Source organism: Crocuta crocuta, unplaced genomic scaffold, assembly GCF_008692635.1.
Source record: "Crocuta crocuta isolate KB4526 unplaced genomic scaffold, BGI_CrCroc_1.0 scaffold56, whole genome shotgun sequence".
Lineage (NCBI taxonomy): Eukaryota > Metazoa > Chordata > Mammalia > Carnivora > Hyaenidae > Crocuta > Crocuta crocuta.
Window position 1 is genome coordinate 2,526,120 of NW_027531334.1, and position 16,048 is coordinate 2,542,167.

Sequence of the window (16,048 nt, forward strand, 5' to 3'; positions counted from 1 at the left end):
GTTTTTTGCCTTTGCCAGACGGCTCTGCGTATGTGGCTCCCTCCGCAGCAATGTTTTATTCTTCTCTGGTAGCTGACTCCTCCGCTTTTCAGCTTTCCTGAGTAATTCCTACAGATATTCCTATAAAGTTAGTACCTAGTTAGTATCTTCTAGCACTTGTCACAGTCCTAATTTTACATTCGTGTCTGTTGATAGCTGTTTACTACTGTGCAGTAAGCTTCCTGAAGGCAGGGATCTTGTGTGTTGTTAAGTGCCGCAGGACCTAACATAGTCTATGGCACATTGGTATGCGGTAATAAACATTTTGGGCGGAAAAATAAGGGCGAAAGCAAGTCAATATTATATGTCAAGCTTCGTGCGGAGAGCGACACCTTTCTTTTAGCGAATTCACGAGAAACTGGCCAATGCTATATGCCTACCCTCCAAAGCTTTGCCCAGAGCCTTGCACAGAACACTCTTCCACACGCCACACTCCGTACCAGACTTTGGGAGGCGCCTGCGCACTGGCCTCACCGGATATACGCCAGAGAGTGGGGGCGGTGCTCGGGTCGCCTAGGCAACATTCCGGAAGTGGCGGGCTGCGTTAACCTGTGGCGGGCCCGGCGGTTCTGGAACCTGAAGTTTTAGTGGCGGTGGAGGCAGCCGTCGGGAAACGGCAAGGCAGGTTGCGACGACGCGGCGGAGGCCTGCATCCCCACCGAGCCTTAGGGACCGGGCTCCAGGGCGCGGAGAACGGTGGTGGCGCCTCCCTTCTGTTCCCTGGAGCTGCGGGCGTCCGGGGGGAGGATCCTCTCTACAGAAAGCGCACTCTGTGTTTTTGCGAGTGTGTGTGCGCGTCAGGATGCGTTGCCTGGGTGTGTTGCTGTCTAGCCCGGTCCCCTTAGGCGTACCCTGAGTGTGCGCACCGCTTTCGGGCGCTTGTGCGCAGAGCTGGGAGCTGGCGCTACTCTGTTGTAGCTTTTAAGGAGTTTACAGTGTAGTAGGAGACAGACCACCCAGCTGGGGACTGGGAGTGTCATTTAAGTCGACTGATAGCCAGGAAAGCGTCTCTCAGGAGGGGCCGCTTGAATGGGCGGGAATTAACCGCGTGGAGAGAAGGGAGTGAAAGTCTAAACAGTGTTCCCCGCGGAGCGTAAAGAATGGGTGAAACTACTTGTGAAGACGAGAGCTGTATATGTGGGAGATGTGAGGAGAAAAGACTGGAAGGAAAGGTCAGGCGGGCCACAAGGCGAGTGCCTTGTGAGGGTCCGAGTGCCTAGCTGAGTTGGATTCCTTTTTGCAGGAGGGAGCCATTTAAATCTTTTGGGGCAGAAAGTAAAGGGCTGAGAGCTGTGCTGTATTCTTATATCTGGGTAAAGGGTTGAATGAAAGGACAGTGTTTGGAAAGAGGTCCTTGTTTCCCTTTCATCAGTTTTCCACTAGTCAGATCTCATCACAATTCATCTTACCTAAAATCCTTCAGTGGCTTTCTATGGGTTCTTTAGGAAAAGTGTTCAAATTACTGTAGCTTAGAAAGCCATGATCTGGCCTCTGCCTTTCGTTTTGTTCTCTTTTTGGGCTCTCACCTCAAATCTGTTAGTCAAACTGAACTTCTTAAACCCCGTTGCAAATGCCTTTTCTGCCACCGGAAGCATTCTTCCCTCCCCCCCCCCACCCCTTCTAGCTTTATTCATACATTAGCTCTCAGCTTAAACATTTTAGAGGCGATTAGAGGAATGTAGTGGCCTTTTCTTACTTTGTAGAGTAAGGTATTTCCATGACACTGAATTTACATTCTTTCTTACTCGTTTATTGTAATTGCATATTTAATTGTGGTCTTCTGACAGACCCTAAGCTCTGTGAGGGTGCAGCCTGGTGTACTTTCTTGCTGTATCTCCTGCCTGGCTCTTGGCAGGTTATTTCAAAATATTTGTTGAAATAATGGGTAATAAAATGAGCAAATGGGTGAAAGGAAGTTCAATTAGGAGAAATGAGAGCTTGGACAAAAACTAGTGGTAGAAATGAAGAGGGGACAAGGGAGATTCAGGGAAAGAATGAATAGATTCTGGTATATGATTGGCTGTGAAACCAGAAGGAACAGAAGATGGTGCTAAAGTTTTAAACTGGAGCAACTAGAAGGATGGTAATTCTGTAAGTTCAGACATTAACCGAGTATGCCAATTATATATCCAGAACTAGAGGTTGGCGGGGAGGGAGGAGCATGAATGATAAGCTGAATTTTGAGTACACGGTATGTGAGATATTTGGAAGATGTGCGCAGAAAGCAGTTGGAAATGAGGTGTGCTGAGGAAAGGTGTGGATCGTTGATTTGGGGCTCATTTTCACAGTGTGCTGGTTTGCCCAGTGCATTTGTAGCTTGCTTAAGGGTGTGGGTGAGACCACTGAGGGAAGATGTGAACTGCCTATTGGTGATCTAGAAAGCAGGCTCCATGAGAATTGGCACCATATTAGACCTGTTTACTATTTTATCGCAAGTATCATCCAAAAATAATTATTGCATGAAGAGAGAGGATGTCCAGTGGAAAGACAGGAGGATTGGGATAGAACTGGGTAAAGCTTCTTGGTTATGTGGTATCTGGGGAAGTGCCAACAGAGCCTGCAAAGAAAAGCAGAGATGAACAGGAGAGAAACCAGGAGAGAGGGCCATGGAAGCCAAGGAAGGGGAGGGCTTCCAGGAGTGGGTGTGTGTAGAGCTGGAAAGGGCTTAAAAGGTGAGAAGACACCAATAATTTTATCTGTTAGGAAGCTAATGATATTTTAGATTTTCTGGGCTGTGCTGATTCTGTACTCCTTAGTACTATAAACCATCTGAATACCTCAATGGTCTCACATTTCAGCCTGTAAACTGTAGCTCCCGTATGAAATCTGATTTCTCTTAGGAGCACAAAAATTTCTCTGTCAGACCTTAAAGTCTGTTCCTGGGTTAAGAAAAATATGGCCGTCCTTATGGTGATGTTCAAGAGAACACTTTTCAGTGCAGAGGTGGTTCCTGTGTTAAAAAAGTTTGATGTGTAGCTGGGGGTTAGTAAATAAAAGTGCCAAAATATGCCTCTCATTCCTGAAGTTTGTTGGTGGAGGGAAGTCCATAGGTGGAATAGCAGCTTTGTTTTGCCTTTGTGATCTTAGCACACACAGTCTGAATTTCGAGTTGGCCAGTATAGTAGTCTCCTGTGATGTGTAACAAATTACCACAAACTTAGTGACTTAAAACAATACTTATTTATTATCTCACAGTTTCTGTGAGGCAGGAGTTTGGACAGGGTTCTCTACTTTGGGTCTCACAAAGTTGTGATTAAGGTGTTGGTGGTCTGCATTCTCATCTGGAACCCAGCTTGGGGAAATTTTTCCTTGAGGCTCACCTCACTTAGGTTGCTGGCAGAATTTATTTCCCTGTGTATGTGTGTCTGGGGGCAGGAGGGAGGGGGGATGTCTTTGTACTGACTTTCTGCTAGGGCTTGCCCACAGTTGTCTGAGTTCCTTTCCATTTGGCCTCTCCCCCACTTTTTAAGTAGGCTCCATGCCAAGTGTGGAGCCCAAGGTGGGACTTGAACTCATGAGCTTGAGGTCAAGACCTGAGCTGCGATCAAGAGTCAGATACTCAACCAACTGAGCCATCCAGGCATCCGCCCCCCCCCCCACATATGGCCCTATTTACAGACAGTCACCGTGACAATTGGCTTCTGCAAGACCAGCAGGAGAGACTCTTGCTCTACTCTCCTAAGACACTTAACATAACATAATGTAATCACAGGAAGGACATCTCACATTTGTCTTGTTTCATTGGATAAAACAACTCACAGTGGGGGAAAAAAACCCAAATAAGTCATGGATCCTGCCCAAACTCAAGGGTAAGGGATTATACAATGGCATGATTCACTGTGGGTCATCACAGCCAGCTTTGCTAGGCTAATTGAAGTGGAAAAAAAAGATAACAGTTATATACTGTCTCAGTTCATTCAGACGTCCATAACAAAATACCAGAGACTAGGTAGCTTATAAATGAGAATTTTTTCCTCATATTTCTGGAGGCTGTGAAGTCTAGTATCAGGGCTCCAGCATGGTCATGTTCTGGTAAGGGTCCTCTTCCTGGTTCGTAGCCTTGTGGTGTCCTCACATGGTGACAAGGGTTAGAGATCTCTCCGGACCCTCTTTTATGACAGCACTAGCCCCATTCATGAGGGCTCTGTCTCCCAAAGACCCCACTTTCCAAAGGCTCCACCTCCTAATTCCATCACTTTTGGGGGTTAGGATTTAACATGAATTTTGGGGGGACACATTCAGACCATAGCATATGCCTTCATTTCACCACTGTTTTTGTCAGTGAATATGGGGGTTTTTTGGACATAACATTTTCTTATGCGAAAATTGGTAACTGTTGACATTTCCACAAATAGTGCTCACACATGTGATCATTTGTTCATACTCATTTCCTTATCTCTTTGCTTAAGAAAAATTCTGTTTGGATACATTATATTTATCATCGGAAGTCACCATTAGTATACAAATAGCTATGATTTAAAAAATACTGCTTTTCCTAAATTTCTGACATTGTGATGTTGAGAGCCTCATGAATGAAACAAGCAAGTACCTGGGCCATTTGAGTGCTCATACATTTTTGCATACTTCAGATTCATGCTCAGTTTTTCACATTTGAGGCTCGTAGAATTTCAGCCCCTGAATAAGTATAGGATTTTAAATAATATAAATTGAGATGAATTATCTTAAGAGCAACCTGTGATCATTTTAGAGAATTTGGAAAATATAGAACCAATCAGAGATAACTCAGTGTTGGTACCATTTTCTAGGAAGTTATTACATTTGGGCCTGGTGTTGAACATCCCCTCCCAGCTGTGCATTATTTGTGACTTTGAACAATACAATATATGTAGTCTCTCTAAGCCCCATTTTTGTCATTTGGGAAATGGTTAATAGTTGCCACTGACATCATCATCATTAATCCTACATAGAACTTTGTATGTGCTAGACAGGGGATCTAAGCACCTATGTATTTAATTAGTTCCATTTTACAGTTACTGGCAAAGTTGGGATGTGTACCCAGTCTGGTTTCAGACTGTACTCTTAATCACTGTGCTGTATTGTCTCTCAAGAAAGTATGTGTCTCTTAGGGTTGTGGGATTAAATGTGAAGTGCTTAGCATAAGTAAGTACTTATTAATAAGGTATATTAATCAAAAATATTATACATATGTCCCATTATACTATATTATATGCAATGGAATATTACTTGGTGATGAGAAAGACTGAAATCTTGCCATTTGCAACAACGTGGATGGAACTAGAGTGTATTACGATAGGCGAAATAAGTCAATCAGAAAGACAAGTCCCATATGATTTCACTCCTCTGTGAAATTTAAGAAACACAACAGATGAACATAGGGGAAGGGAAGGCAAAACAAGATGAAAACAGACAGGGAGGGAAACTGTAAGAGACTTCTTAAATACAGAGAACAAACAGGGTTGCTGGAGGGGAGGTGGGGGGATGGGCTAAATGGGTGATGGGCATTAAAGAGGGCACTTGATGGGATAGGCACTGGGTGTTGTAGGTATGTTATGAATCAATGGGTTCTGCTCCTGAAACCAGTACTACACTGTATGTTAACTAACTTGAATTTAAATAAATGAAAAAAAATCTTACAACTAAATAACTGATTCAGTAAGTTGTGACACACATGACATAGCTTTTTTAAATGTTGGAAAAACTTAATGAAGCAATACAGCATTTCAGAATAGAAAGTATATGATCAGTCTTGTTTTTAAATAAAATGGTTTTAAGTTAAAAAAAGTAAAAAAATAAGGTATGTATATTAACATCATTAAGAATATACTATACATGCAGTTCTGTGTTGCACTTTTTACAACTAATTTTATTGATTTTCTTGTATCATTGAACATTTTTATTAATATATTTTTAATTGATGTATAATTCATCAAACTGACATTTTATGATTCTCCTTTATTTCTGCAGAATAAATTGAAGATCTAAAATGATTAAGGAGAAAGTACATTAGAAACCTTTTTTGAGGGGTGCCTGGGTGGCTCAGTCGGTTAAGCATCTGACTTCGGATCAGGTCAGGATCTCGTGGTTTGTGAGTTCTAGCTCTGCATTGGGTTCTGTGCTGAAAGCTCAGAGCCTGGAGCCTGCTTCAGATTCTCTCTCTCTCTCTCTCTCTCTCTCTCTCTCTCTCTCTTTCTCCCCCCCCCCCGCCAACTTCCCTGTTTACACTGTCTCTGTTTCTCTCTCAAAAATAAATAATAAATATTAAAAAAAGAAAGCATTTTTGAATAACTTAAAATTTTTCATGTCTTTTTTTATAATAGCTTTATTAAGATATAACTGCCATACCATAAAATTTAGCCCTTAAAAGTGTAAGTTCAGAGCTTTTAAATGTGTTTGCAGAGTTGTGCATCCATTACCACTGAGTCATTCCAGAACATTTTCATCACCTTCTCCATTCCTTCTTCCGTCCAGACCCTGCCAATGAATTGTCTATTTTATATCTCCAGGGATTGGCCTATTCTGGATGTAGTATGTAAATAGAATCATACAGTGTATGGCCTTTGGTGTCTGACTTCTTTCTCTTAGCATAATGTTCTCAAGGTTCATTCATGTAGCATATATCAGTACTTCATTCCTTACATTGCTGAGTAATCTTCCAGTGTATGGGATATGTCATATTTTACTTATCCATTCACCAGCTGTAGACATTGGGGATATTTCCACTTTCTGTCTACTAAGATTATAATTTTGTTATGAACATTTATATATATTTTTTTAACTGACATAAGTTTTCAATTCTTGGGGATATACCTGGGACTAGAATTGTGGTAACTGTGTTTAACTTTTTCAGAAACTACTAAACTTTTCCGAAGTAGTCATGCCATTTTACATTCCCAGTAACAATATATGAGTTTTCCAAGTTCTCTACATTCTTGCCATTACTTGTTATTTCCATCTTTTTGATTATAACCACTCTAGTGGGTGTCAGGTGGTATGTCATTGTGGTTGTGATTTGCATTTCCCTAATGCCTAATGATGATCATTTTCTCATCTGCTTACTGGCCATCTGTAATATCTTCTTGGGAAAATGTTTCCCTTAGTTATTTAAAAATTGGAGTATTTGTGTTTTTATTGTTGAGTTGTAAGGTTTTTAAAAAATATATTTTGGATCCAAGTTTTTTATCAGATATGATTTGCAAATATTTTCTTCCATTCTGTTGGTTGTCATTTCATTTTCTTTCTTTCTTTTTCTTTTAATGTTTATTTTTTTGAGAGAGAGAGAGCATGAGCAGGAGAGGGGCAGAGAGGGAGAGAGAGACTCTGAAGCAGGCTCCATACTGTCAGTGCAAAGCCTGATGTGGGCTTAAATCCACAAACCACAAGATCGTGACTGGAGCCAAAGTCAGATGCTCAACTGACAGCCACCCAGGCACCCCATCATTTCAGTTTCTTGATGGTGTCTTTAGTAGCACAAAAGTTTTAAATTTTGATGGAATCCACTTTATATTTTCTTTAGTTTCTTTAGTGTTTTTTATTTAATGTTATATCTAAGAAACTATTGCTTAACCCCAGGTTCATGAAGATTTATGCTCATGTTTTCTATTGGGAGTTTTGCACTTTTAGCTCTTACATTGAAGTTGGTGATTTATTTTAAGTTAATTTGTATTTATGTTGTGAGGTAGAGATCTTAATTCATTCTTTTTTGCATGGATAGCCACTTGTTCCAGCACCATTTATTGAAAAGACTGTTCTTTCCCTATTGAATTATTTCTCAGCACCTCTGTTGAAAATACACTGATTATTAAATGTAAAGTTTTGTTCTGGACTTTTAGTTCTATTCCATATTTTTAAAATGGTATTTATGGTTTGGCCACTGACTGTGTGACCTTCACAGTTGGTTAACTATTTGTCCCTTAGCTGTAAAATGAGTGATAAATATTAAGTACTTAATGGAACTATTGTTAGGATTAGAGGAAATACTGTGTTGGAAGAGCGTACTTGGAACAGTACCTTGTAGAAAGCACGCATACAATACATGTTAGCTAATGCCGTCGTTATCACCATCTTCACCGTCCACCTCATTCATCAGCACTATCACTATGATACATCCTAAAGGTTATTCCCTAACTTGTAAAAGCCAGGCTTCTCTCTTTTGGTGGATTGTAAAACCTGAATGTTTGAAGAGTGAATATGATTGATAAGACAGAATGCAAAGAGGACTAGGGAGAAGCCTATGAAAATATTTGCATTTAGGTGTTTTTATTACAGTCAACTAAATAATTTTTTAAAATGTACATAAGGAAAATACTACAGTCTTGTTTTAGGATAATTTGGAGTAAGGGTGTCAGCTGCAAAGTTCTGTAATGAGTTAGCTGTATAATGAAGTTCTGGAATAGGAATCATGTAGACGTGTTGCTTGTTAAAAGTCACTTGTTAAAAGTTGCATATACATATTGTAAAGTCCTAGGATACAGAGACTATGAGTCTTTTTCGAATTTTGTATGCTTAGTCCAGTGTCCTTAGCATTGCTATTTTAAGAGTGCTAAGCAAATGTTGGCAATTTCCAAATGCTAGTTTAGTATCAATAATCACCCCACTTAGTATTATGTGGAAATATACTAGAAATGATTTAACTCATTTATTCTCTAAACTTTAGCCACCTTTATTTTAGGTAAACACATATGCATCTGGTAGTGGTTTTGAATGCGAGAATGCTTAACAAAGAACTCCAACTCTCTGCCTTTTTCCTTTTTCCTGTAGATTGTTAGCATGATGACTGACATTTTCTCTATTAATTGTGAAGTTTAACTGATGACAAAGCTTGTGACTACTGTCATAGCTCTGTGCTTTAGGTCATAATTTGTATTCCTGGAATTCTTTGTTAAGCAAATATACATAAGTTGTTAACTTGAAACCTGTTTTATTGTAGTTATCAATACAGCTTTCTAATTATGAAGTAAAAGAACCAAGTATTTTTGGTAGACTGTTCTTTTATAATGCTTAAATTTTTCTTCTGACACTTTAAAGTTTATTTTCTTAGATGTAGTTGTCCCCATCTGGTGATACGTAATTACCACTTTTTCTTACATTTTAAAAATGTGGTATGATTATTACTTCTAGATGTCACTTGTCAGAGTGAACCGTTACGGTCCCCGGGGAGGAGGAAGGAAAGCGCTGAAAGTAAAGAAGAAGAAAACGCCAGTGAAGCAAGAATGGGATGTAAGTCTAAGCGGGATCATAAACCTGTAAGATTGCTCCGGAGGAATAGATATGATGACATGGTCCTAGTCACGCAAGACAGTGCTTTAAATGTAATGGGGTTGAATGGGTTTCTGGGCGTGTTTAAAAGCAGTATCCTTTGAGGGATTTTTAGAGAATACACATGTTAGGGTCCTAACCTCTCCCTCCTTTCAAGAGAGAATCTTAAGAGGGTGGGGAGTATGTTTTTAAAAGTCTCCCCTCCCGCGCTTGGAAATCTCACTGCTTTAAGGCAACTGTAGCTAACCTTTGTTGTTGAAGTCTGAATTTTTTTGGTACTTAAAAAAATTTTTTTTAAATGTTTGTTAATTTTTGAGAGAGAGAGACAGAGTGTGAGCAGGACAAGGGCAAAGGGAGAGGGAGACATAGAATCCGAAACAGGCTCTGAGCTGTTAGCACAGAGCCTAACACGGGGCTCAAACTCACAGACTGTGACATCTTGACCTGAACTGAAGTCAGACACTTAACCAACTGAGCCACCCAGGCACCCCTAAATTCTTTTTTTTTTTTTAAGTTTATTTTCATTTTGAGAGCGAGTGAGCATGCAGCATGAACGGGGGAGGGGCAGAGAGAGAGAGAGGGAGAGAGAGAACCATAAGTAGGCTCTTCGCTGTCAGCACAGAGCCTGACTCTTGGGCTTGAACCCATGAACCTTGAGATCGTGATCCGAGCCAAAACCAGGAATCAGACACTCAACTGACTGAGCTGCACAGGCACCCCTATCTTGTACTTTTCTAAATTAATATGAAGGGAATAGCAATTTTAGTATATAGAACCCTTGAGTTAAATATAAACTATGGTCAAAAAGTCAAGTCTTTGAATATATTCATCTTCTAATATAAGCCATTTCACCAGACCCATTTCTCTCTATTTCTGTTAAAAGTATAGCTCTAATTTGTTTTATTTCCTGCCTTGCCACATCCGTATAACAAAATGGCTGAAGTCATTTTGGAAAGGACAAAATGGTAGGGCAGCTACTTAAAGTTGTGTAGGCTATGCATTGCTCAGTTCCAAGAGGGTACTGTTTACGTGCACCCCGATAATAATGGGAGTTCCTGGAGTTGTGCCAATGTGGTAGACCTGCCATATAGGTTTAGTACCTTTTTACATAGTGACTATTTTCACATTTTGTGAAATTATACAGTCCCCTCAAACTTTATCCGTTATTATATGTGACATATTCTATGCTTAAGATGTTTGCATGGATACAGATTTAACCTGTCTGTCGTGATCACAGTTAATCTTTCAGGAATGTTGAGAAGTTTCCCATTCTGAATGCAGTTTGAAAACTACAATTTTAGTTAAATTTACTCATTTTGAATTTTATACTACCCTAGTGGAATGTATGCCTGCTTGATAAATACTGCTTATTTTCTGTAAGACATCTAAAAATAGCCTGTTATTTTTTAACAAGACAACTAGCAATAATCCATATTAATATTTAACTTGATACTGGTGGGTAGACAGAAGTTCATTTTAGTCCCAGGAGTTTGAATCTGTTTTCAGCCATTAAAATCCCGTATGTACTCATACCTAACCACACATAAATGAAGAATAAAACGTCATAGGTGTAACATAACTTTCTGGAGAAAGAGAAAAAATATGGCAAGAAGTTTGAATAATAAAACTAACAGTTTATTTTAATTTAAATAAACACATTTGTTTTATATATTATGTAAAAATATAATTTTATTTCTGTTTATTTTGAGAGAGAGAGTATGAGCAGGAGAGAGGGCAAAGAGAGAAAGAGAGAATCTTAAGCAGAGTTTTTGCTCAGCATGGAGCCTGATGTGGGGCTATGCAGGGCTTGATCCCGTGACCTTGGGGGCATGACCTGAGCCGAAACCAGGAGTCAGAAAGAAGCTCCACCAACTGAGACACCCAGGTGCCCTTATTTCAGTTTAAAATACCAGTTTTATCTTGCTAAAATGAGATGATCAGACAAATCCCTGAACTCTTCAAAGAAAGGTTCCTTGGAGGTTAGCTTGCTTAGTTAAGTACATAATCTTTTAATTGAGGCCCTTCTGGCATATAGGAGGAAAAAAGGCACAGAAGGTTTATACTAAGAAAAGGAGATTTTTGAGGAGCACCTGACTGGCACAGTCAGTAGAACATTCAACTGTTGATCTCAGGGTTGTGCATTTGAGCTCCACATTGAGCATAGGAATTACTTTAAAAAAAAAAAAAAGTTAAAAAATAAGAAAAGAAGGTTTTTTTAAAAAAGGAAAATGAATTTATCAAAAATAAACTATAACTGATTTTAAATGTTTTTTCACCTATTCTAAAGAAAATTTTTCCTACAAGAAAATTACCCAAAGAAAGTGAATAAACATTGAAATCCTATTTTTTAAAAACTCGAATGTATACTAATATTTTGCAAGAAATCTTTTTTTTAAAGGAAGGTCCTCTTTTTTTTTTCTCAGAATACTGTGAATGATCTAACAGTTCATCGGGCAACTCCTGAGGATCTGGTAAGTTTAATATCAAAAGTTAAGATTTAATTCAATGTTTTATTTAGTAGTTAGTCTCTGACCCTCAGAATAGAAACCGGAGGCATTTCCTGGAAGTTCTTTAGTTTTATTTAATCTTATGTCTATATAAATTGAAAAAAAAAAATCTGTACTTCCTGAATTTACATAGCAATGTCACTTAGCGTATATTAAAATTTTATTAGATAAGTTTGGTTTATAGTTCAAATCTCTCTGGTCAGTATTGCCCAGAGAGACACATCATAGATATCTCTAGCTTTATTTATTATTACTTCTCTATACAAACATACTGGTCTAGTCAGTATACTGATTTATTCCTTGAATATGCCATCTATATTTCCACATTTGAGTCTCAATTGATGCTGTTTTCTTTACTTTGAACTGTTTGTCTACTTTTTTGTCTGCATGTCCAAATCTTACTTTGGTTTCTTATCCTAGTTCAAGTCTTACTTTTAAAAAGGTTTCTACTGTAGATTTTTAAAAAAGCTCCTTTATTACAATTCACATACCATAAAATCCACCATTTTAAAGTATACAATCCATTGGTTTTCAGTGTATTCATAGAGTTATAGAACTATCATCATTTTCTAATTTTAGGACATTTTCATCACTCCCTAAAAGAAGCTGTGTACCCATTAACGGTCACTCTCTATGCCCCCCCCCCCCTTCTTCCAGTCCCTGTCAATACCTAACCTACTTTATGTCTCTATGGATTTGCCTATTCTGGACATTTCATATAAATGGAATACAGTGTGTTTCCTTTTGTGTCTAGCATAACATTTTAAAAGCTCATCCATGTTGTAGCATGTATCAGTTCTTCATTCTTTATATTCCTGAATATTATTACATTGTATGAATATACCATATTTTATTTATCTGTTTGTCCACTTTTGGACATTTGGGTTATTTTTACTTTTTGACTGTTATGAATAATGCTGCTGTGAACATTCATGTACAAGTTTCGTGTGAACATATGTTCTCAGTACTCATGTATACCTGGGAGTAGAATTGCTGTGTCATATGGTACCTGTATAGTTAGCTTTCTGAAGAGCTAACAGTTTTTCACAATGGCTGCACTATTTACATTCTTATCATGCATGAGGGTTCCAATGTTTCCATATCCTTTGCCAACACTTGTTATTATCATATTTTTGGTTTTAGTTTTCCTGGTGGGTATAAAGTAGAATCTCATTGTGGTTTAGATTTGCCTTAATGACTCATGATGTTAAGCATCCTTTTGTGTGCATATTGGCTGTTTGTATTATCTTCTTTGGGGAAATGTCTATTCAGATTCCTTAGCTAGTTAAAAATTGGATTACTTTTGTTTTTATTTTTGAGTTGTAAGAATTCTTTACACATTCTGGATCCAAGTTCCTTATAAGATATATGATTTGCAAATATTTTCTCCCATTCTATTGGTTTTCTTTTCATTTTCTTGATGCGTATTTTTGAAGTAGAAAAGTAATTAAATAATTAATTAAAAGATTTAAAAAAAATTTATTATTTTTTTAATGTTTATTTATTTTGAGACAAAGAGAGACAGAGCATGAGCAGGGGAGGGGCAGAGGGAGAGGGAGACACAGAATCCGAAGCAGGCTCCAGGCACTGAGCTGTCAGCACAGAGCCCAACGTGGGGCTCAGATTGACAAACTGTGAGATCATGACATGACCTGAAGTCGGATGCTTAACTGACTGAGCCACCCAGGTGCCCCTAAGTTTTAGCTTTTGATGAACTCATTTATCCATCTTTTCTTTTGTCACCTGTGCTGTTAGTGTCATATCTAAGAAACGATTATCTGACCCAAGATCCATAAAAATTTGCTTCTATGTTTCCTTTGAAGAGTTTTACAATTTTAGTTCTTATGTTTAGGTTGTTGATCCATTTTGAATTAATTTTTGTATATAGTGTGAGATAGGGGTCCAACTTCATTCTTTCCTAAATGGATACCCAGTTGTCCTATGTACCATTTGTTAAAAAGACTGTCCTTTCTGCATTGAATTATCTTGACACCCTTGTTGAAAATCAATTGTCTGTAAACATAAGGGCTTGGTTTGGACTCTCCGTTTTATTACACCGAACTGTATGTCTATCTTTATGCCTCACCACATTGTCTTGATTATTATATCTTTGTTCTAAGTGTGAAGTTTTTTGAAGCTGCCCCAACCATTGTTATCTCCTCTGAACTGTGGTTGTACATACTATATGAGGCATTGAGTATGTGCCATCTAATCCATATCATTTATCTTTACATGTACATTTGGCCCTTGAACAGTGTAGGGGCTAAGGGTACCAACCCCCTGCACAGTCAAAAATCCATGTATCAGTTTTGACTTCCCCAAAACCTAACTACTATTGACAGGAAGCCTTACTGATAACATAAACAGCTGATTAACTTGTATATTGTATGTAATATGTATTATATACTGCATTCTTACAATTAAAAGAAGCTAGAGAAAAATGTTATTAAGAAAATCATAAGGCTCGGGGCGCCTGGGTGGCTTAGTCGGTTAAGCGTCCGACTTTCGCTTAGGTCATGATNAAAAGTCCATGTATAAGTAGATCCACGTAGTTCAAACCCTTGTCATTCAAGGGTCAGCTGTATGTGTCCAGTCCCCCTGGGCAGATTGTTAATGCTTTTGAGGGATAGGGGCTCCCTCTTAAATGTCTTTGTGGACCTAGGAATCTTAATTCTAGTAGATACTCATTAAATATTTGCTGAGGATAATAATGATCCCCTACTGACTTAAATTTTTTTGTTATGAAAACTTTCAAATTTATGTGAAAGTGGAGACAAAAGTATTAAGATCACCCATACAGTGTTCACCCAGACATAATAGTGATTAAAATTTTGCCATATTTGCTTCATTTTTCATACCCTTTTCTTCCTTCACTGTAGCATTTTAAAGCAAACCCTAAACAACGTGTCATTTGTGCCAACATATTCAGTTTGTACTTTAACAAATGCAGACAGTTTTTTATATAACCACAATGCTGTTCTCATACCTAACAAAAGGAACAATAATTTTTGGTATTGCCTAATTCCCAGTCCATATTAATATTTCCCCAGTTGTCTCAAATGTCATCTTCATTTGTTTTTTGTCTTCAGAATCTTTACACAGTATTTGGTTGTTGCAGTACATTTTATCAGGTGCCATATGGGTCATGTTTTCTTCATAGTTCTGAATACTAGAGTGCTTGTGAAGCCAATATCTTCTGTTCCTTACTCCGCGAACTCCTCTTCTCTGACTCTTAAGTTGTTCAAATCTCTACTTCTGCTTTCTTGGAATTCTGCATCTCCAGTGACCCACTTCCACATGCAACCTTTGCAGGGCTCTGAAAAATAGTGCATTGTTAGTTTTTGGTAGTGATGTGAGTTTTATGAAATGGGTGTGCCTTTGCCAAAGATGACTTGGTAGGCTTTGTGCCTTTTACTTTATGCTTAGTCAGTGTGTGTATAGGTGTGTGTATATATGAAATTGTACAGGTACACACATATATAATTGAAAAGTGTAAGAAAACACAGTTTTTAATTTTATTATATGTGATATACTGTTAATATTTTCTTTTTTTTTTTTTTAAATGTTTTATTTATTTCTAGGAGACAGAGAGAGAGACAGCGTAAGCAGGGGGAGGGTCAGAGAGAGAGGGAGTCACAGACTGAAACAGGCTCCAGGCTCTGAGCTGGCAGTCAGCACAGAGCCCGATGCGGGGCTCGAACCCACGAACCGTGAGATCATGACCTAAGCGAGAGTCGGACGCTTAACCAGCTAAGCCACCCAGGCGCCCCAATATTTTCTATTCTATATTCTATTTCAGAAATGTTGGTTTGACCCACAAATTGATTTTACCACCCATTAAACGAGTCCTAGCCTGCAGTTTGAAAAATAGCAGTTTATTGAATAGTCTTGTACAAAGGAAGCAGAGATTGATTTTTTTTCATTTTGTGTTTTTGCTAGGTCTATTAGTTATAGAGATTTCTATTTTTTAATCACTTTTGAAAATGTAGAAGACTATATATCATATGTTTGCACATATAGGAGGATTAGGAGGAACTTGACGGAGGAACAAGGGGGAGAAGAAGGGCGGAAATGGTGGGGGTAAGGGAGAGAGGCAAACCATGAGAGACTCTTGAATGCTGACAAAAACTGAGGACTGATGGATGTGGGGGGGAGGGAGGGGACGGGCATGGAGGAGGACACTTGTGGGGATGAGCACTGAGTGTTATGTGGAAACTAATTTGACAATAAACTATTTGTAAAAAAAAAAAAAGAAAATGTAGAAG

The 16,048-nt window shown here is 38.5% G+C and overlaps 1 protein-coding gene across 8 annotated transcripts in view; it reads left to right on the top strand.

Moving 5' to 3' along the window:
* Window positions 1-583: 583 nt before the first annotated feature.
* Window positions 584-16,048, top strand: part of SPICE1 (spindle and centriole associated protein 1) — a 60,861-nt gene continuing 45,396 nt past the window's right edge. For 3 of the 8 annotated variants that reach the window (XM_077771846.1, XM_077771853.1, XM_077771852.1), the window contains exons 1-4: window positions 584-854; window positions 5,986-6,088; window positions 9,139-9,237; window positions 11,700-11,747. In XM_077771846.1, coding sequence (XP_077627972.1) covers window positions 9,139-9,237; window positions 11,700-11,747 — 147 coding nt within the window. In that variant the 5' untranslated portion in view covers window positions 584-854; window positions 5,986-6,088. Of the gene's footprint in view, window positions 855-3,755; window positions 3,849-5,985; window positions 6,089-9,138; window positions 9,238-11,699; window positions 11,748-16,048 lie in introns of those variants that run through there. The other 5 variants (XM_077771848.1, XM_077771847.1, XM_077771849.1 and 2 more) reach the window with 5 other exon arrangements.